The 21,831-nt window shown below is 41.5% G+C and overlaps 1 protein-coding gene across 1 annotated transcript in view; it reads right to left on the bottom strand.

Annotated features, from left to right (window-relative positions):
- Window positions 1-21,831, bottom strand: part of Myh15 (myosin heavy chain 15) — a 123,272-nt gene that overhangs the window by 25,986 nt on the left and 75,455 nt on the right. Inside the window, exons 29-34 of the mRNA XM_006989993.3 lie at window positions 18,027-18,145; window positions 15,134-15,330; window positions 12,073-12,422; window positions 8,649-8,773; window positions 5,893-6,008; window positions 376-568 (exon numbers count right to left, since the gene is read on the bottom strand). Coding sequence (XP_006990055.3) covers window positions 376-568; window positions 5,893-6,008; window positions 8,649-8,773; window positions 12,073-12,422; window positions 15,134-15,330; window positions 18,027-18,145 — 1,100 coding nt within the window. The remainder of the gene's footprint in view (window positions 1-375; window positions 569-5,892; window positions 6,009-8,648; window positions 8,774-12,072; window positions 12,423-15,133; window positions 15,331-18,026; window positions 18,146-21,831) is intronic.

Genomic DNA, 21,831 nt, shown 5'->3' with positions numbered 1-21,831 from the left:
AAGAAAGTTCCTATTTGACAAGAAAATCTCTGCTGTTGCCCTCAAATAATGGTACCCATCCTACCATTTGCACCAAGAGGAGGCTATGAATGAAACTGTCATTCTGACATACTGATGTAAACATGCCCCACATGGTGTTGTGGAAGCAGCTGGCTTCCTACACTCTGTCTATTCCTTCTTCCTATCTAATATCCCACTCACAGAATGGGATATGTCCTTGAGCATGCATGATCCTGGCAGAGTTCCACCTATTTTAAGGTAAGCATGCTCTAGCCTTCTTGAAGAGTGAGATTTGTGGTTTCCTTCTTTACTGCCCAATGGATTCTGTCACTTGGTTTATGTCTATCTCTGTCCTTTAGTATGGTTGGAAGGTACCTTCATTTGACTCTGAAGCTGGCCCAAGGCTCTAGTTGTCTGTGACACCTGCCGTTTGGCAGCACAAAGCTGAATTTCCATCTCCTTGAGGTCCTCTTCCATCTTCTTCCTCAGCCGGGTGGCCTCCATTCTGCTAGAAATTTCAGAATCCAAACTGGACTGCAGGGAACCCAGAGCCTGCTGATGCTTCTCCCTGATTGCAGAGCAACATTTGGGAAGACCATCACACACCCAAATTAAAAACTGCTACCTCTCATTTTTCAAGTTACAGAAAACATATTAAAACAAAAATATTCTCAGAGATTAACAAAATGAGTCTAAAGAGTTTCCATTTTATAAATGGAGGAAGCTAAGCATTAGATTAATGAGTCTACTGTCATTATTAACATTATTGTTGTTGTTGTTGTTGTTGTTGATATGAGAAGGCAGAGCTCACTGTTGGTGGTGACATCCCTGGGCTGATGGTTCTAGGTGGTATAAGAAAGCAGACTGAGCAAGCCATGGGGAGAAAGTCCATAGGTAGTATTCCTTCATGGCTTCTACTCCAATCCCTGCACCTGGTTCCTGTCTTGAGTTGTTGCCCCGGCTTCCCTCAGTGATGGACTTAGAAGTGGTAAGGTGAAATAAATCCTTCCTCTCCAAGTTGATTTTGGTCATGGTGTTCTATCACAGCAATAGAAGCCCTAACCAAAACAAGGCTGATAAACTCTAGATTTCCTAGAGCGTCTACAGATGAAGAATGAATGTTCGATTAGACAAACATAATATTTAAACTACTTCCAAGTGTTTACAAAAATCAAATCTGAATACATCAGGGAAGATCTACTGAGGTTGAGATTAAAACAAGCCCTGAGATCTAGCCATACTGTTCTAATGGTCTACAGTCTTCAATAATAACATGAGTTCAGTGGGTTTTTTGTTTATTTGTGTGTGTGTATGTGTGTATGTGTGTGTGTGTGTGTGTGTGTGTGTGTGTGTGTGTGTGTGTGTTGCCTTCTTTCTCTAGGAGTTTGAAAGAGAATGGCTAGTTGAGAAAACTAAATCCTATATAGTATAGAAATACTTTAATATTCTCTTATAAGAACAAAAGCTCTGGACAAAACCATAATTGTAAAGTGCTACCAGCTCAGTTAATATTGCATTCAAGAGTGCAAAGAAGAATTTGAGAAAATCATGGGAATTTTTACTTGCAAATAGTTGGGTACCATGGGAATAACTACTAATTTGTTAATTGGGACTGTGGTGCAATGGGCCATTAAAAGCCTCTCCCATAAGGTGTTGGTTGAGTCATACCGATTGTGTGAATCTACTCTCTCTCCTCCTTACCTGTGCTATCAAAGGTAGGAAAACTTTGGTTTCTGGAACAACTTTGATTAGTGGCTTACTTTCCATTCTAACCTAGTTCAAACTCTGGTTTCAAGGAGAAAAAACATTAACTTCACCCCTTTTAACTCCTCAGTATTTGGTGGCTATTCATCAAGAAACTTTAACTGCTACCAAAAATACATGTCCTCTTAAACTCCCTGCAACAGAGCCCTAGTCCTAGACAGATGAGTGGAAGGAAGAATTCTTTTATCTTTTTTATCCTGATAGAGGTGATAACAACAAACATCTAAAGTGTATTTGTCATGGGTCAGATTCCACACTGAATTGCCATAGAGTGTGTCCTGACCTCTCGTGCTGATCAGAGAAGCACCACTAACTATTAGTAGGGTTACGGCTGGAGTTTGCTATTGGTTCACAGGTAGGGGCCTCCACTTTTCATGACCACATTTATAATGGGTGAAAGGGCAACAGATGTAGTTATAGAAAAATAAGGGACGTAACTTTTTTTTATTTCATAGTAACTTTTACTTCATACTGACTTTTAACCCAGTGTTAAAACTGGTCTTCCGTCTTACATTTAGTGCATATCCCTAGGTACTGTGCATTCATCTCACAGATTAGAATCCCAGAAACTTGCAGGCATATAAAGATAATGAGGTTGTTATGGATCAAATTATGTAGCCTCCAAATGCTGAAGCCTTAAGCACCGGAAACACAGTGTTGTGCTTCGAGATGGGACTTCAAAAACCTATGTAAGTGTGTCTCTAAAGAAGCAATGAAGGTAAAACGAGAGTGTTGAGGAAGGGTCAGAATCCAATAGCACAGAGTCTTCAGAAGAAGAAGACAGAAGAAATACATCCTCCCAATAGAAAGATCTTGTGGAAATGCAGAGAGAGAGCAGCCATCTGCCTTCAAGATGAGGACAGAGGTCTTAGGGAAAAACTGCTCGTCCACATCATGATCTCAGATCTACAGTGTCCAGGCTGTGAAAATGTGAATTTGTATTGTATAAATCATCCAGTCTGTGGGGTTTGTTTGTTTGTTTGTTTGTTTGTTTGTTTGTTTGTTTTGTTTGACAGCATCCCTTGCAAACTAGTCAACGAATAAGCATACTCTACATCACTTATATTCTGAAGACACTGCCCTGATTTCCAATGGGGGAACTCCTTCTTTTTCCTCAGGTAACTCTCCCTACCAGGGAAACTGAAGCCTGTGTGGCCTGCCAGCCAATTCTCTATCCACAAATAGATTCTGTTTCAGCAAAGTGAGTGTTTCAAATGCCAGATTTCCTGTAGCTACCTGAGAAAATTCATAAATGTTAAGGAGCACCAAAGACAAGGGCCTAAGTGATGACTGCAAACACCATTCACACAGGACCAAAAAGCGTTTAAAGTCGGAGCTCCCTCAAGCATGTCTTTAAAAGAAAAATGAGACACTGTAGGCTGCACAGAGGGCCCAGTGGTTTACAAGCTGTTGCTTCTCATGCAGAGGACCCAAGTTTGGTTCCTAGCACCCAATATCGGGCAACTCACAACTTCCTGTACCTCCAGCTCCAGAGGATCCAATACCATCCTCTGGCGATGATGATGATGATGATGATGATGATGATGATGGTGATGAAGATAAGAGAAGGGGTGGTGGTCATGAATTTAAGAGGGAGAATGGGGTAAATTGGAAGAATTGGAGGGGGAAGAGAGGATAGATGTTATGTGAATACAGTACTCATATATGAAATTCTCAAAAGAATTTTTAACTAAAAATAAACCAATTAAAAATCAGTTATCTTTTAAGAAAACTGGTGTTTTTGATATCTTGGCTGTTGCTTCTGTGTTCAGATTATCGTAGATTTCTTAAAGGCTATCTATTTTGATAATATGGCTAAGCAAATGGAACTTTTTTTAAAAATGAGTTATCTCTACCATAAATAAATAAATAAATAAATAAATAAATAAAGATGTAAAAGATCCAAGCCATCTCTGAGCTTAGAAGTCCCGACTACTCCACCACTACATGAAACATCCTGCCAACGCTGAGAGCTCACATCTTCGTCAGGAGGTGAATATCTCACACCAGCTGTTGATCTCTTCCCCGCAACTAGGCTCTCTCCCAGCCTCACTCAGTGTTCCTCACCGGAATGACAGAATGTTCCACATCCGAGAATACATGGAAGGGTCCATAGGTGCTGCACTCTAAAAGCTTGACCTTCTCTGCTGCATCTTGGCCCCTTCAACTTTCCAGATACTGTCTTAATAGACAACTTCAGTTTTTGTGGTAATGCACATGGTTGATGTGAACATGGGGTCTTCAACCTCATCCTGCCCTCAGGTGGTAGCTTTTTGAGATCTAAACTCTATCTTGTGATTCTTGATTGCTTGGAATTCTATGCTTGGGGTATATTTCCCTTGTAGTCTACTCTATTTTATTCTAGCCCCAGATTCAGAACAAACCACTAGATTAGCGCAAGGCATTTGCTACAGTCTGCACCCACACAGAGCAGGGAGGGTCAGGGACAGTGTGTGCAATGTTTTGTGAGATGCTCATCTGTCCTTGCTGGATGTACTGATTATAGCTACTGTGAGTCATCAGCTAAAGCTTACACTGAGCTTGTGCCCAAGCCTTAGCCGCCCCTTCCTTTTCCAGCCCATCACAGCTCATGTTCCCTTCAGCTCTCTCCTCTTCACCTTAGCTGTTTGCGTCTCTGACTTCCTTTGCACTGATGATTATAATTGGGGGACTGTTCTCCGACATTCAGATGTACCTGACACGACAGAGACTCTCTGAGGACTCATTTTCCTCACTTGGTTTATTTATAGCTGAGGTTTGACGTTACCTGAGATCAAACATATTTTTTCTTTTAACTACCAAAAGGAGATGTTCATTTTTGTTACTTGTGTACAAAAATAGCACAAATATTAGGGCTTTATATGTTTGCCCTTTATCAAAGAATTATTTCAGATACTCATCAATACACCAAATTTCTTCACTAGAGCCAGTTCCATGAAAATACTTGTGCATGAGGGCTGAGTTAACTCAGAGCACACAGAAGGATAAGCTTGGCTTGGAATCCTCACTAAATATTGACCATCTGGAAGTTTGGATAGAAAACAATCTATGGGAAGAAGCCTAGTTCAACAGAATGTGTTAACATGGCATGGGCTTGTTTGGTTTGTTTAACAAAGACATTGAGAACAAGTTGCCAGTTGAACCTCAGACTACTTTATGATCTTCTTTGCAGACTTAGGGCTTTGGTTAAGGCACAGTTCTCAACCTGTGGGATAAGATCCCTTTTGGGAGTCAAACAACCCTTTCACAGAGGTCACTTAAGACATCAGAAAAACACAGATATTTACATTATGATTCATAACAGCAGCAAAATTACAGGTATGAAGTAGCAACAATAACTTCATGGTTGGGGGTCACTACAACATGAGGAACTGTATTAAAGGGTGGCAGCATTAGGAAAGTGGAGAACCACTAGGTTAAGGGAACAGCAAACAGCCCAAAAGGTAATTTATTCTTTCCTACCTCTAAGTGTTTAATTTGTAATCTGTAGGATGCAAAGCACTTTGCCAGCACCAGCTTCCTGATCACCCTCACCACCTTCTGTGGCATGTAGGTTATGGCATGTCCCTTCCCTGAGAATCTAAGCAGTGTAGTGTCTAGAACCACCAGCTTGTTACAAGGAAGTACAGAAAGGGTCCAGCAACTGGGAACCCTGTCTCCCACAGTGACCTAGCAGGTAAGACTCCACTATTTCAACAGCCTTGTTCTTGACTCTGCTTTCTCCCAGGGAACAGGCTGGGGCTAAGGAATCCTTCTCTCTGGTCTAACATTAGCTTGAAAGCACCATGCCAAACTTGTTGTCCTTTCTTCCATGTTTCAGCATCTCAGTTTCCAGACTCCACCCAAATGGGACTCTACCCAGAGAAGCAGACCCACACACCACAGGTGATCTTTACCCAATGCAGTCCTCCCCACACTGGAGAGCAGAAAACCACGAGAGTGAGAATTGTCTGTATAGTATTCTTCTCTAAACAGGGATGCACTAAATGGGAAATCCTGGGGTCAAGTTAGACCAAGTGTCTTTGGCCATGCTCTGGCAAGGGCCATGAAAGCAGCCCCGCAGTGAGTTCTGTTCATTCTGGAACTCTGACATTCATGGCTGTTGTTCAGCAACATAATCCTGAGTACCTCAACTTCTCTGTTTCTTCCTCTTTCTCTGACAGCTTCCTTTCCAGCTCTGCCTTAGCTTCCGAGAGTTCAAGCTGGAAATGAAGAATCTTGCTTTCATTCCTCTCCAGGGCTCCCTGTAACAAAAAGCATCCAATGAAGTCTCTTTTTGAACAAAAGTTATATTTTCTTCCCTTAGAACACGTATCATGAATGAGGTTCTCTTCTGAGTTCCTGGCAAAGAGGTAGATTCAAGACAGGCCCCTGAAGTTAGACAAGGACAAGTGACTGCTTTGATTCATCACATCATATCTAGCTCTGATATCCTTTGCTCTTTGAATAGTAGCCTAAGGCTGGACCAAAGATACAGCTCAATCATAGAGCTCTTGCCTGGATTGGATGAAGGCCTGCGTTCAATTCTCAGTATCAATAAAGAATATATATGTATGTATGTATATATCAAGAACTAAAATTTTAAAGCATTTTTAAATAGAAAACTTCAATCTAGTCTGTTACTGTATTTGATATTTAATTACTTACATCTAGTACTCCTAAATATTTCTAATTCATTCCATCTTTGGGATGAGTCAATAAAAGCACCAAGGCTAGAATAGGGAAGGTGCTAATGCCTGTTTGGGGTATTTATTTATTTTGGACCTTTAGGAAGTACTTAGCAGATAACACTTTCAACGTGAGCCTCTTAATCTTAACTATTATTATTACTACAGAGGAGGGATTTAATAGGCAGGAATATCTCCTGGGACTGAGTATTCAAATAATAAGGGCCAGGGGCTTTATTTCCAGGGATGTTCTTATAGGGTTATTCAATTTTTAAAGTAGAAATTTCCTCTTCCAAGGGGATATATATATATATATATATATATATATATATATATATATATCCTTTTCCAAGAAAAATACGTGTAAAAGAAGTCCAATCACGCTGACAACAAAATACTTGAGGAACAGTGATAATATAGCAGCATACATGTGCAGTGCAAGCTGCTGGCCAGCTAACTCTAGACAGTCCCGAGAGTGGGGATAATTCCTTATCTTCTCTGAGGAGTGATATTATCTACCGCAAAGAGTAAAACCACGTAGTAATAGTCAAACATCGAAGACGACAACCAAAAAAATAAGCTGTTGTGAATTTTAAGAAGCCCCCCTTAGTTCTTGTCTCATTCCTGACAGACATAAATCAAAAGCAAATACTCAGATAGCAATCTCCTCAGAGGGAATGGTAGTTTCTTTGAGGGGAAACTCACCCTCTAGAATGTACTGAGAAAGTGAATGGTTAGAGGTGACCTGAGATCATTTGAGTCTTATGGATTCATGGATCTAATTAAGTTTTTCATAAAGCCACACCCCAAAAAATAAATAACCCCAAGTTACAAATACATGTGCGAAGTGATAAAGCATTTGTGAGGCTGAATTTGCAACGCGATGTATGCTGCCATCTTGTGGTGTTAAGTGGTACGAGCTTTATGGCCTTAATAGTTTTTTGAAATGGTTGCTAGTTCACTTAACACACAACTATCCCAACGGACGATACAAAACTAAAACCATATTTTATTGCTGTAGTATTTAAATATACAATAAAATTTACTTCTTTTATTTAATGTGGTAGCTGTAGAAAGTCCCCAGTTAGAGTGGCCAGAGACCCAAAGAGAATTAAAGAAAGTTCATCAACTTTGCCCAAACAAACCTTCCTAAGGGGTACTCTACCAATTAAAGGGGTTTTCAATACAATGAAGAGATCCTCATGAAATGTTTACATAAGAAAGAGCAATAACTGGGCTAAGAGAACTTTACTTCAAAACTGCACCCAGAGTGAGGTGGCACTTCCACTTTGCCAGTTTCTTATAGAGCTGTAGTGGTGAGGCAGCTGTAACGGGAAGTGCTTGGACATCTTTCCAAACTCATTTCCTCCATTGGAAGGGTGTGTGGATTCCAATGTGTCCAGACAGATTTTCAGTAGCTGCTTCGAGATGAAACTCGGTTGGGAGCAAAGAGTCTCGGTAGAGCCAATGACTCATCAACCACCTGGTGACTCTGGAAGGATAACTTCCTTTTTGGGACATCATCTTCTTTGGCATCAGATCTCAGTGGTCCTGTCAATTACCTAGTCCGCATCCAGGGATGAAGCACGAGTTTTTTTTTCCAGGACACCCAAAACATCCCCATCAAAGAGTCTGCACACAGATGGCCTTTGAGGGCTGAATGTCTGAGAATTTCACTGGGAATTTCATCTCACCAACAGATTTGGGGATGGGAGTCGTTAACAGGCATAGATACAAATCTATTTATAGTTCCAACTCTGGGTAAATATACACTGAGCACCCTATGGGCCAATAGTGTTCCAGCAAATATGACTCCATGTTAATACTCAAGGAAGCCCCAAAGGACCTAGTTTAAGTACAGATTCTGACTCAATAAAGTTGGGGACAGGGCAGATATTCTGAAAGTCTAACAAAATCCTGGATGTTCATGCATACGGTCTGTGAGGGTCTAAGCTAGAGATAAAGTAAATAAACACGTCATGGTTGTGTTTTCATTACAGTCGGGGAACTTGCATTTACTAGTGATTATCTTGCTCTCTGAGCCTCAGTTTCCCTTGTAAAATGGAGACAAGAGTTTGCTGGGTTGATTAAAGCATCTGGCATGGTGCAGAGCATATAGCAAACACCTGCGTGAGTGCCACGGCATGGTGGCTGTCATTCCTAATGATAGCAGACATGCTTTGTCCTCTAAGAATGGCCCCCTCCCGGGTCATCTACCTCTGTTTCCTCCAGCATCACTTGGGCATCAGTCTTCTCTTGTTCAATCAATTTCTTGGCCTTTTCCACGTCAGCTAAATTCTTGATCCCTTCTTTCACCTGGCTCGTGAGACTACAAATCTGTTCTGAAAGAGGGAAGATCAGGTATGTTAGTGGAAAAGTAAAGTCTTTCCAGGGACCCTGTAGCTCTCAGCAACTTCACAGAAAGGCTAACCCTTATCCACAGAGAACCTTATTTGGAATTAGGGGAATAAAAGGAATCCCTCCTTCAATGTTTTCCTTGGACATCTGCCAGAAGATGCGCTCAGCAATTAGCAAGAATGGGACTGCTTGGTGTCTTGTACATTGGACAGCCTGTGTGACGTCACATGACAGTTCTGCTGGCTTGGGCCATGGCAGATTCCACCTGGAGACCCTCTCTCACAAACACATCAGGAATTCCTTCAGTCCTTGTCAGCGGACAAGTTTGAGAGTCAACACCACTGGCGGCCATTGTGCCAGCCACCACTCACTACTGGGACACAGACAACTTAAGCATAAGCCAGGTTGTCATCTGCTAGCAGTCAAAGAATGCCTCTAGATAAGCTAGAAAAGCAGAGAGGGCTCTGGAAAGACGACGCCTCTCTCAAGCACATGAGCAGTTCTAGCTAGACTTTTATGAACACAAAGCCTTTGACAGAGTGAGGACAGAAGTGAGCTACACGACCCTCTGTTGTTGGAGTTGTGTTTGACACTTCATGAAGGAGGCTCTAGTACCTAAAAGCTATGCCGTACAGCCAGGAAACTTGGGGAATTACCTAGCACAGATTTAAAAAGAACTCAACAGCTCACCTGTTCATTTGGTTCTCAGTCCTGGTCTAAGATAAACAAGGTCAATCTCAGTGCCAGGTGTAGGATATATCCCCATGTGTTGTTGTTGGGGAGACCCTAGAGCACCCCACAAAACACAGCCTACTGACATATGTCTTGGTTAACTACCACAACTGAATGGCAAGACCCTATTTCTGGAGACACTACACGCTTTGGTTGCAGGAAATAGAGAAAGCCAACTGGAGCTGAGCTGGAAGCTTCCAGAAGGTGCTACATAGACCGCTGGGGAGGATATTATATCAATGTTCTCACTGTGGACTCTGCATGGTACAATACTGACTTGACAGGCAAGACACACTCACTGCTACAACGGAGACATGCCTGTTCAATTCACCATCCGCTAGTTTAACTCAAGCCCCACGCCTCAATACAAAATTCAGACCTGATTCTATAAACCTGGTCAAAAGTCCACTGCTGGGGAAATCACAGGCCCCAGTAGGAACCTGTTATTGCTGCTCTGCTGAAAGGACATGCTGTCAAATTGCCTTATTGATATTTATGTTTACACTCGCAGAATAGTGCTACTCACAGCCTTGGTCCGAGATGCATCTCTTTGCAGCAGGCAGCAGTTAATACGGAGATTCGCTGCTCTAAATGCTAGCGTAAGTGACGGGTGAGTGTTCCACCCCGCAGTAGATAACTATATTATTACCTCCAAGTCTCAGGGAATGTGGCAAAAGAGGGTTCAGAAATAATATAAGAGCGTGGGAGGGGTGGGTGTTGTAAATACTGCCTCTTGAATATACATAGAAATCACTCATCAAACCACAGTAGCTGTGAGTACTCCCACAAGACTGGGCCCATCCTGGATGGGGCAGGGGTTGAAGAGGCCCCACCCCTCTCTGGCCATCTGTAGGCAGTTAATGGCTACTAGGAGACCAGGAATTATTTTCCTTAGTGATATAGCCATTGGTTTCGTGCCCATGGTTCAGGAAACGTCCACGCTCATGCAAGCTGCACTAATAAGCTTAGCAGGTTAACGGTAACAATAACAACAAAAACAGGAATGTAAGAGGCAAACCTGTTAGAGAAAAGAGAGGGCTCAACAGAAGGGGGGGATAAGAAAAGGGATAATGGTGGATGTATATGGTTAAAATATATCCTATACATGCATGGAATTATGAAAGAATAATAATTTAAAAAGAACTCCAAAGTTCTTACAAAACAAAAAATCAGAAAAGAGGTCATGTGAATTATACTCCTTTTCTGCTGAGAAAAAAAAAAAAAAAACCTCAACACTGGCTATTCTCAACTCTGGTATACCATAGCATCCAGTCATCCGAAAGAGCTTTAAAAAAAAAGTCCAATACTTTTATTTTAAAAGTTATTCTAAAGCCCTATCCCAGCCACACATGGGACCTCGACCTGTGGCCTTAGCCTCACCTGGGAGCATATTAAAAAGAAAGAGTCAAAGCTCCACCTCAGATCCACCGAATCAGATGCACTGAGTCAGAAGCTCTGTGGTAGGCGTGGCTGTCTGTTGCCAGGCGGTGCCTAGCTGAGCTCCGTGGCCACTGATGTAGGCCATCTCACTGCCCAGTCAGTGAGTTAGTCACGGACTGAGCAGGGCCCCAGACAGGACTCACCCACACCTCCAATAGTAACAGACTTCTTCCAGGACATTTTGGGGTTTTCATGCGTATCACTGTAGGCTCTGGAATAACTCGGCGGCCTCTTTTAGTTGCTCCTTGGCAGTGTACCAAAATTTTTAAGTCTATTTCTTTAACTCAGCAAATTCATTTCTATGGATCTATCCTACTGAGATATTTTACATATGCATAAATACATGTGCATGAATGTATAGTATATAATTACTCAGAATTATGTATAATCAGGTTTTAAATTAATGAGATCTAGTTAGATAGGTGTTAGTTATACTTATTATGGAGTATTATGTAGTTTCTCTTTTTAAGAATGTGGCTTGTCTCCATGCTTGGCATACTAAGAACCACAAGGTACATAGGACGAGGACGGTAGCATGGCTCAGTTAAACATGCCCAGACAGAAGCCCAGATGGTTGGGCTCTAATCCCAGATCTATAACTTATGAACTGTGGATTCAGACAAGTCACCTAACCTTGTATTTTGTAGACGAAGACCTTAACTTGAAGGCTAATCTCAGGGATAAGCCGTGAATGTAGAAGAGTACCTAATATATAGCATGAGTTACTGAAATTTTTATTATATTCAAAATACGTTGATAAATGAAAAATAAATGGTATGCAACAATGTATAATTCGGGTAATATAGACCTATGAATATGTATGTGGAAAATCTCAGCAAAGCTGTGGAAATCAAGAAATTCTCCAGAGTAGCTTCCCTACAGTATGGGATTAGATCAAAGATGTAGGCCTGATCTTCCCTTTAGAATTCATTGAATACAAATAACATTCGCAGTAAATATTTTCAGAATGAAGTTTTAAAACTTTGAAAGTCAAACATGGATGGGAACTTGAAAATGCCAAGGCTCTCCACGCAGCGAGGGCAGCCTCGCCCAAACCAGCCTCTCCTCAAGCCCTTTGTCTTGCTTTGCTTGCAAGGCCAGCTGACCGTACCCTGAAGGTCTTGGTTCTGCCTCCTCAGTGTCTCCTGGGCCTCCGTGCTTTCCTCACAGGCATGCCTGAGGGTGAGGACCTCAGTGCTGAGGGCCCGGGCCTCCTTCTGAGAGGCCTGCAGCAGCTCCTGGGCCTCCTCCTGCTTCTGCTTCCAGGCAGCCAGGGCCTGGTCTGAGTGCTGCTGCTTCAGCTCCAGGGCAGCAGCCACGGAGCGGGCCTTCTGCAGGTCAGAAAGGGCATCCCCCAGCTCCAGCTGGAGCCTGTGCCTGGCCCTCTCCAGGGAGGCATTCCTGGCATTGGCCACCTCCATGGCTTCGGCAGCCTCCTGCAATCGAATCGCCAGCTTCTTCCTGAGGAGAAAGCCAAAGAGTACAGTGATTGAAACTACACCGGGCAGCCAGTGTGACTGGCCTAACCATCCCAAAGGCAGCACCTGGTCCTCAGACTTGGCTGACTCCAGCTTCTGGCTCTTGTGGCCACATGGATTTTACACCCCACCCCCAGCCCCGCCTTTACCAGCCTGGATCTGGAACTCAGGCTCGCTTTGAATTCCTAGGAAGAAATATTTGCTTATCCCAGCACTTCCATAACTAATATAGATTTTAATGACATTTCATAGGAAATAGGAGAAACGCTTTTGTTTTGAACATCTTACCAACAGTAAGCTACGTAAAAATACTTGGGCATGTTAGTGTAGTCCCAAAGAGTTCCTTGGATACGGCTTCCCCTCTCTGCGCTCTCCTGCTCATCCTCTTCCCATCATCATGTGCCTCCCAACCGTGACAGTTCTCTCTTCTCAGTGTCTTTTCCTCCATCCCAGATCTGCCCACCATGGTGCTCCCTTAGCGGGTCTCACTATTTCAGCCTCTGTGTCGTCCAGCAGCACCTTCTATGTTAAAGAGATGTGCTCAGCCTACTTCCTCTGTCAAGCAGTACAGACAAAACTCTTGGGAATTCTAATACATCAAGTGTGTTTTCTTGCCTACAAGTCCACAGAAATGCACTTGTACTCCTTCACTAAAATGAACATTGTTTTCTTCCATGAAATGAACTGCATGGTACGGAAGCTTTTGCTCTCCTGTAGCTATCTGAGAAAGGACTTGAGTAATTCCCAAGTACCACACAACTAGCCCCCAAAGCGGTATGATAAGGCTCCCTGTGTGAGGGTCCTAAAACAATCCAATCTGTGCTTGTTATCTGGAAGGCTCTGGGCTCTACTCCTTCCTTGTTCGCTGGCTTGATAATGTCACCCTTTGAAACATTTCCTTAACAGGAGACTCTTAGACTTACACTAGCTGAGTAGGCTGCTAAAATCACCAGGTGTATTTTGACTACACCTACAGTGATGGACTCCAGAAAATCCGCTCTGGTTTGGATAACTATGCTGGTTTTCCCAGGACTGAGGGTTTTCACTAAGACTGGAGACTTTTAATAATATATGACTGAGAAATTCCATAGCAAACTGGATGTACTAATTAATCCCTTTCATCTTATTGATAAGTTGCTCTACATTTAATACAACTACTACTATTTACACCTTAACTTGCCAGCAGCATGTACTTACTCAACTGCCTAGCTTATAAAAAGGGATATGAGAGATTAAAAAGCTAAAATTATTATCCTCAGAGCAGAACCACTAAATACGCTCAGGGAGAGGATCTCTCACTCTCCAACTGAAAATCACAGGACCTTCTACTTCTCTGCAGCTGCTTGCCTTGCCAGAGTGATTAGGAGAAAAAGTGTGATACAATAGAAGCTTATTTATATAATATTCAAATAATATAAAAACAAAACCATTCGACTATTACCATGGTACCCAATATTTTTCTTTGGCTATCACCTACAACAGAACCAATTACAACAAATATATGTGATCAAAATGTACTCTCTACATTCTTTCCTTCCTTTCTATCCAACCCCCAAAGAATCAGCTGTCAACTAGCATGATCAGTAGAAACTTTCACTTGAAATCTTCAATCATTAAACAGAAAACAAACAAACAAAAAGCCTATTTAGAAGTGAGTGACAGATTTGGATATAAAGAGGCGTTTCTGGTCAATACGCCACTTTTCTGGAGTCCAGGGTTTTGTAAATACTCATGCTGCAGTTATTTTTAGCAACTGTCATTCTTAAGCCCTCCATGAGCTACTGTGGACAGAGATGGATCACTTGTCCCTTCTGGGACAGAGTACAACAGATGTTCTGCAAGTATAGAGCAACCCCAATCACAATGCAGGTGAGGAACTGAAATAACATTATTTCTGATTGAAGCCAAAAAGAATTGTATTGATCGCTCTTGGGTCTTTGCCAAGCTATCAAATCATATTATTTTAAGTGAACCCTTAATGGTTGTAAGCTAGAGAATTAGTTTTATGCTTTCTTTCATAAATACACAGTCACACGATCTATAAACCAATAAGCACTGTAGTTCAACTTTCGGTGCTGGGTCTTTAACGAGCTAGTCTTCCAACTCCTAAAGTTGTTTTTGAATTCCTTTGGAAATGATTGTTTGTCATTAGCTATTGACCTGGTAGTCTAACTTTAGGAGTGGCCCAAGGATGGGGTCTTCAAAAGGAGCCATTGTCTCATAAGACATGACAATAAATGTTAACATGTTTCCAACTGTCCCATTCCTACAAAATGCTTGATAGTCTCCAAGTCCTGTACCAAAGACCCAGGGAGTCTAACGATGGACACACATACATATATAAAATCAATTAATTGTTGTACTAAATAAAATGTAAGATTTCAAGGGCCAGTGGCCCAATTCTTAAAATGTAACTCAAAGTCCCATCTTCTAGAAAAAATTTTATTACGTCCCTAGAAAGAGCCTTTTTTCTCTAAGACTGTCTTATAGTCTCAATCACCTATATTATAATATTTTGCCCCCCCCCCCAGAGTATGTGCTTCTTGACAGCAGTGACTATTTCAGATTTTGTCTTTGACCTATTTAAAAACTCAGGGAAGATTCGTTAAGCACACACCATGGGAGACTCTGTCATTACACTCATTCTCCTGCATGGGACCAACTCCAGGTTGAGAAGAGCCTGGACCCACTCACTTGGCTTCCTCCACATCCTCAGTTCTCTGGATGGCATCGTGTTCATACTTCACTCTCCACTGAGCTGTTTCCTTGTTGACCTTGGAGAGAGCCCGATGCAGCTCAGTCTTGACCTCTTGCTCTTCCTCATACTGCTCTCGTAGAAGGTGATAGTCATTCTTGGCTGATTGCAGGGCATGGGCCAGGGCACTCTGAGACTGTAGAAGAAATACTTTTCTAAAAATGCAGGCATGTTTTACCATGAGCAATGAGATCCTTGCAAGTGACATACTTTTCAAGTCAATCTAACACCACCTATAAAATTGAAGTTGAAAGCCAGGCGGTGGTGGCACACACCTTTAATCCCAACATTCAGGAGGCAGAGGCAGGTGGATCTCTGTGAGTCTGAGGCCAGCCTGGTCTATAGAGTGAGTTCCAGGAAAGGTGCAAAGCTACACAGAGAAACCCTGTCTCGAAAAACCAAAAAAGAAAAAAAAAATTCAAGTTGAACTTAAACTCAGTCAGGTAATACTAAAGAAAGACTTTGGTAAATGGCAAAAGGGACAAAGTATCTAAACTGTCATTAACGCAGGAATGAAACATATTTAAGGAAATGCCAGCCTGACTACATAAATTTTTAATATCAAAAGGACTTGGCATATAGAGATGGTGGGAAACATGAAAGTAGTATTCAATATCATTTAGGTACTATGATTTATATTTAACAATATGTCAGTCAGATTTTGTTTAAACCAGAAAGAGGAAGATTTAATCTATCCACTTTACTCTATTCATCAGAAAAATAAACCCCCTATGTTTATAGTTAGATAACTATAGCATTGGAGTACGTTCTGTATTTGTTGGACAACAGAGCAGATTTTAATGAACATTTCTATCACTTAAATGATGGTCTGGCTAACCAGATGGCATCATCCTCTGGAGATAACCTCCTGAAGAGACTAAGGTTTCCATAAGCCACCATAAGTCTTCTTGACAAAGTTGAAAAATAAAACAAAAAACAAAAAAAGCACCATCTTAGGCAGGCACCTGTCTGTGAGCACATGGCTGAGCTAATGGAATCTTTAGCCACATATCCCCTGATGGTGAGTGAGGAGCAGCAACATCCAATGATGTTGAAAGAATGGGCATAGAAGTATGAAGAAAACTCCCACGACTTATGAACTATCATTAAATAAAAATATTCCAATTGTGGGAATCTCATAAGTGAGGGTGGAATATGCAACAAGATTATCTGTGGAATCTCACTGGTCTTGGAAAAGATAACAGGCACCAGATTCTAAGAGTTCTGAGAAGACACCAAATTGTTTTGACCAATAAAAGTCTGCACCATGATATTATACATACGCAACTAAGTTAGAAATCCAAGTCAAAGAGAGAGAGTTATAAAACTAGAAAAGCTGTACTAATTCACATGTGAGGGAACTCCAATTAGACTAACAGCAGACTCCCAGAAGAAACTTTACAAACCAGGAGGAGATGGAATGTCCTAATCAAGTTCTGAGGGGAACGTATCCTTGAACAATGAAGGAGAAATAAAGGCAATCCAGGGTAATGCAAAGGGGAGAGGACTCGCTATTGTGAGACTGGTCTCCTAAGAAGGACAGAGAACTAATGAAGAAATGCAACTCCACACGGAAGGGCAAGAAGTACCATTATAAAGGGGCCGGGCGGTGGTGGCACACATCTTTAATCCCAGCACTCAGGAGGCAGAGGCAGGTGGATTTCTATGAGTTCGAGGCCCGCCTAGCCTACAGAGTGACATCTAGGAAAGGCTCAAAGCAATACAGAGAAACCTTGTCTCGAAAAACAACAATAACAACAAAAAGAAGTACCATTATGAAAGCCCTCGTACACTGTGTGATCTGGATAGGACATGACTGTTGCCATCTCAGAGCAGAGCAGTTATGATCACTTTCAGGTTCTCTAGAGACTGGGGCTTATTATCATTGGGTTGTAATGGGAGGGGAAAGGCCCATGGGCTCACAACCTTTGGGAACTGACATGGGTCACAAATCTCTTGGTGATAGCCCAGAAAGGTTCCTTTCCTTCTCAAGTGCAAAGAAGGTAGAAAGTTGACAGGGACTGTGGAGAGTTTGGGGTAGTCTAGCTGCCAGTATGTCACCTACTAGGACTTTTCAATGGTGAAGCTTTTTTGAGAGCTTCATGATATGGGACTCTTCTGGTATAGCTGCCCAGAAGTCTCCCAGGGATCTTCCTGGTGACATCTCCCAGTCACCCATATTCCTATAGGTTACCCCAATAAACTCACTGGTCTACCATGCTGGACCTGGAAGAAATCTTCTCTTTAATACGTTGGTACCTTCTCTATCTGTGGTGAATAGATGTTTCTTTATGTCTTCCCAGGGAAAAAAAATGATGGGGCACAAATGTGTAATAAAACTCAATGGTAATGCAAGTGTATAAATAATACAAAGAACCAAACTTTATCACAACAGAAGACCACCAAACCACAAACGTAAATCAGAAAAGAAATGGGAAGCAACAACAACAACAACAAAAAATCAGAAAACAACAAATAGGAGTAAACTCTTACACATCCATATAGTAAAACTCACTGGTAATGGACCACTTCTTGGTGGATGATTAAATGAGTGACCTTCAGTTCAATTAAGAAGCATATTGAAAACACACACCTTTCTTGCCCTAAATCTGACAAACTGTAGATGAAATTTTGATGATAAACAAAATTTCTTAGTTATCAGAGTTCTTTATGGTCCAAACAAGGAGCAACACGTGAATTCCTCACTAGGCACTTCCTGTTTTCTCTTTCTCAGGAGATCATACTGAGGCTCACTGCCAAGCATTGTTTTTGGTTGTTGTTGTTGTTTTTTTTAAACACCATGGGACTGGTGAGAGATGATTGACACATTACCCTGGTCTCTTCCTCTAGCTGTCCTCTCAGTTCTTCAATTTGCAGAGTAAAGTTGCTCTTTTCCCTGGAAAGTTGGCTTATCAGAGCCTCCTTTTCTTCTAGTCTTCTTAAGGACTCACCTGGGCAAAGGTTTCAAAGGGTAAGTTAATTATGCTTCTTCTAAGTGATTACCATTCCTGCGCATTGACTTTCAGGACCCTTGCAAGGACTCTTACCCAAATACTGTTCTATATTTAGAGAAGGCCTGAGAGATCCCATACTGGCAAAACCAGAACAATGAGCCTTTCCCAAACATAGAAGGGAACCCTAAAAGAATCAATTTTTAGCAGAAAGCATGAGTTGATAACAGATAGCATCAGCACCTTTATTTAGAGCCTTCTGTGCTCTAGATACGGATAAACTACTAATATAGGTATAGAAGTAGTTTAACTCTCATAGTTCAGTACTGGATCATTATGTCACTCCTTCTGCAAAGGAAAAAACAGTTCAACATATCAGAACTTAGTCCCAGCTGTCCCCTTTCCAGATGCCAATTGCCTGGATGCCCCATCAGCATGTCAATCTTAAACAGTCATACATACATTCTGACCCACCAGCTCTGAGTCAGGATTCCCACAGCACTGTCCTCCGGTTCACCTAAGTGAGCACTGTTTACCTATTTACTGAAAAGGACATTCTAAAGACTAGAACTGAATAGCCAGCCAGAGGAAAGAGACACATAGGACCGAGTGTGGAGAAGGAGCACAGAGCTTCCATGTGCACCCGCTCCACTCTGCCCCCCTCCAGAAGCCTCCATTTCTTCAACAATGAAGTCCTGGATTCTAGTCACTGTAGTTTGTGTATTTGGTTCGGATTTTATGTTATTTTGAGGCTTTTTTATACAGATATGTCAAATAAATCACTTCCCACTGCTGATCAATTAAGCCCTTACCCCTTCTCTTCTCCAGAGAAATCAGGTAGATCTAAAAGTACCACATTCTGTGAATGTCTTGGTCTTTCTGGAGACCAGGCCCTTTCTTGAAGTTGTCTAGGAGGCCCTGATACCAGCCTCCTCATTAGCATATCAGCCTCCTCATTAGCATAAAAACCACTCATCACACCAGAGATCCTAAGCATAATAAGAGCCATGTACTGAGAATCCCAGGAAGAAGGAATATATCTACATACATACATACATGCATGTGTAATGAATCCTAAAGTCACAAGCAAAACAAAAATCATGTTTGCAGAAATGTCTTTAACAACTGAAAGCTTTAAAGGTTGTGATGCCATATACATATTTTCTAAATTCTCAGTTTGACTAAAAGCTTGAAGTGGCAAGCTTACGCTGCTAATTTTTAGAAAATAACTGCCAAATATATTGATCTGAATAAGCCTAGTTTGATTCTCAATTGTCTTTTCAAGTTAAGATGCTGTTCCCTGAAAATGCCACTGGCAATGGGACACACTGCAATTCCAGGACTCAGGGAGCTGAAGTAGGGGGCTTTCAAACCCAAGGCTAGACTGGATGCACAGCAAAACTATGTATTTAAAAAAAAAAAAAAACTTAAGATAGTAGCTCAGGCCAGAACTTGAGACAATCAATATTTTCAGCCTGAAATAGTTCTTTATACTTATTTCTTGTTTTATCACAGAAAATATTAAAGATGCATACTTAGAGTTGAGAGGATGATAAAGCTCAATTCTTTTGCTTCGCTAAGGACATTCTTAAGTGAAACTTTTAAAGTGTGAGTACCTATTAGAGAATGTGGCCACTAGTGCATCATAATGCTACTGTCTGGCCTTGGGGGAGGCTCCGGCTCTTTTCATCATCATTGCTTAGGCACTATCAATGCGAATGGAAACAGATTTCAAAGAGCAAACAGGTTTTATGTATCCTACTGAGGTTATTTTAATCTCAGAGCCATCCCCCACAAGAGTCTTGAGGCTCACTGGGGATCTGTGATCCAAACGCCAACAATCACTCGGTAAAACATCATTTTCAAGGGATCCCTGAAACTCAAGTCTATTAGTGGGTGGAGGTTAAGAAATCACTTTCATCACAGAAGCCATGCCCACTTGTGGCGAAAGTGACCATGTGTAGTACGGGTCTCATCTGAAAGCAGACATGAGAAACTTGGATAGTAGCAGCTATAAAAAAGAAAAAGCAGAAGGTCTGGAGCCTGGGCCCAGAAAGGGTGGGGGTGGGGAGGGGAGGAGAGGTTGAAGTGAAATGCAGTAGAGAAATGGTAACTCCTAAGAAGAATTATTAAACAGCAGAATGCATAACAAAGCTAACAGGTATATGCCCCCATTGGCATAGGGAAGGGATCCTATTTGGTGTCCTTACAAGAACCAGAAATGATTCCCTTTTCTAGATTTCTAGGTTTCCCACTTTTCTAACTCATTTTCTTTTAGCCCTGATCATTGATAAATAAAGAATAGTGAAATGTTCTAAATTTAGACTCAGGTGGGAGAATAGAAGAGAATAAAAGAGAGGTTTGGTTTAACTGACAGCTTCTGGCTAAGTCTATAAGGGGTGTGTGTGTGTGTGTGTACAATGAAACACTATGTCGCATTGGTTGTGGAGACAGCACCTCTTTATCCTTGCAGAACTGATCAAGAAGCACAAGAGTTTCCTCTCATAGACTATCCTCACTGCCCAGTACTTTTCTTTCTTCCTTGCTGTTAGCTTGCCCCATTATCCACAGTCAGTGTAAGTAGTAGTAGTTCAGTGTAAGCAATACATGCCCCTTTCTCCATGGGTTTTCATCATATATAGCCTGCCTTGAGATCTTGCAGACATTTGTCCAAGTATGATCTGGCCATACTGCTGGTAGTGTAACAAATTTATCCCAGGGCCCACGTCCTTTTATTTTTGGTTAGTATCCGAAACATCTCAACAAAAACCTTCAGTTCAGACATCCCTTGGTCTATAAAATTTTATTTTAATACTCTAGATCTAGAATAGAAAAAGGAGCATATTTACAGAATAGCCCTATAAAGCCTATGACCTTCAGTGTTTAAAACTATCTATCTCTGGAAATTACAAATATATTGTGCATTTTTGTTGACCTAGGAATTCTACCTCTGAAAACATACTACTGAAAGTAAATATAATTATAGACAGATATCTACTCACATGCTAATCATAGTAAACAAATAAAGATAAGGCTAATTAGACTACTGTCCATTTTTTTTTGATGGATTATGAATAGGGATTACAAATGACCGAGCATATAAGCCACAAAAAACTTTGTTAGCCGGGTGGTGCTGGTGGTGGTGGTGGTGGTGGTGGTGGTGCACACCTTTAATCCCAGCACTCGGGAGGCAGAGGCAGGCAGATCTCTGTGAGTTCGAGGCCATCCTGGTCTACAGAGGGAGTTCCAGGAGAGGCTCCAAAATATGACAGAGAAACTGTCTCAAAAAAACAAAAAAATTTTTAAAAAAACTTCGTTATTTTTTTAAATCCCAAATAGATTATTGCAATATAAAGACTTATAAATTTTAAAAAATCAATAATGATTGGTGGTAATAGCCATGGGACACTTTTCTATATTTAATTTTTAATCAAATATTTATAGAACACCAACTACCAAACAGTGTTCTAAGTGATAGACATATGTCAGTGAACAAAATAGAATCCCTGCCCTCTTAGAACTTATATTCTGGCAGATGAGGACAGTCATTATGTCAAGTAGGAAGTCTATGTGAAGGAAAAAGCAGTACAGAAGGACGTTGAGGGGGTGGGTTAACAGTGTCCAAACACCAAGGTATCTAAGGAGTGTCTTAACTTGCCCACCATAGCCCCTTGGCTAACCGTCAT

The sequence above is a fragment of the Peromyscus maniculatus genome, chromosome 12 (assembly GCF_049852395.1).
Source record: "Peromyscus maniculatus bairdii isolate BWxNUB_F1_BW_parent chromosome 12, HU_Pman_BW_mat_3.1, whole genome shotgun sequence".
NCBI lineage: Eukaryota > Metazoa > Chordata > Mammalia > Rodentia > Cricetidae > Peromyscus > Peromyscus maniculatus.
The sequence above is the reverse complement of the archived record's forward strand: the minus strand, read 5'-3'. Positions and strand labels throughout refer to the sequence as shown.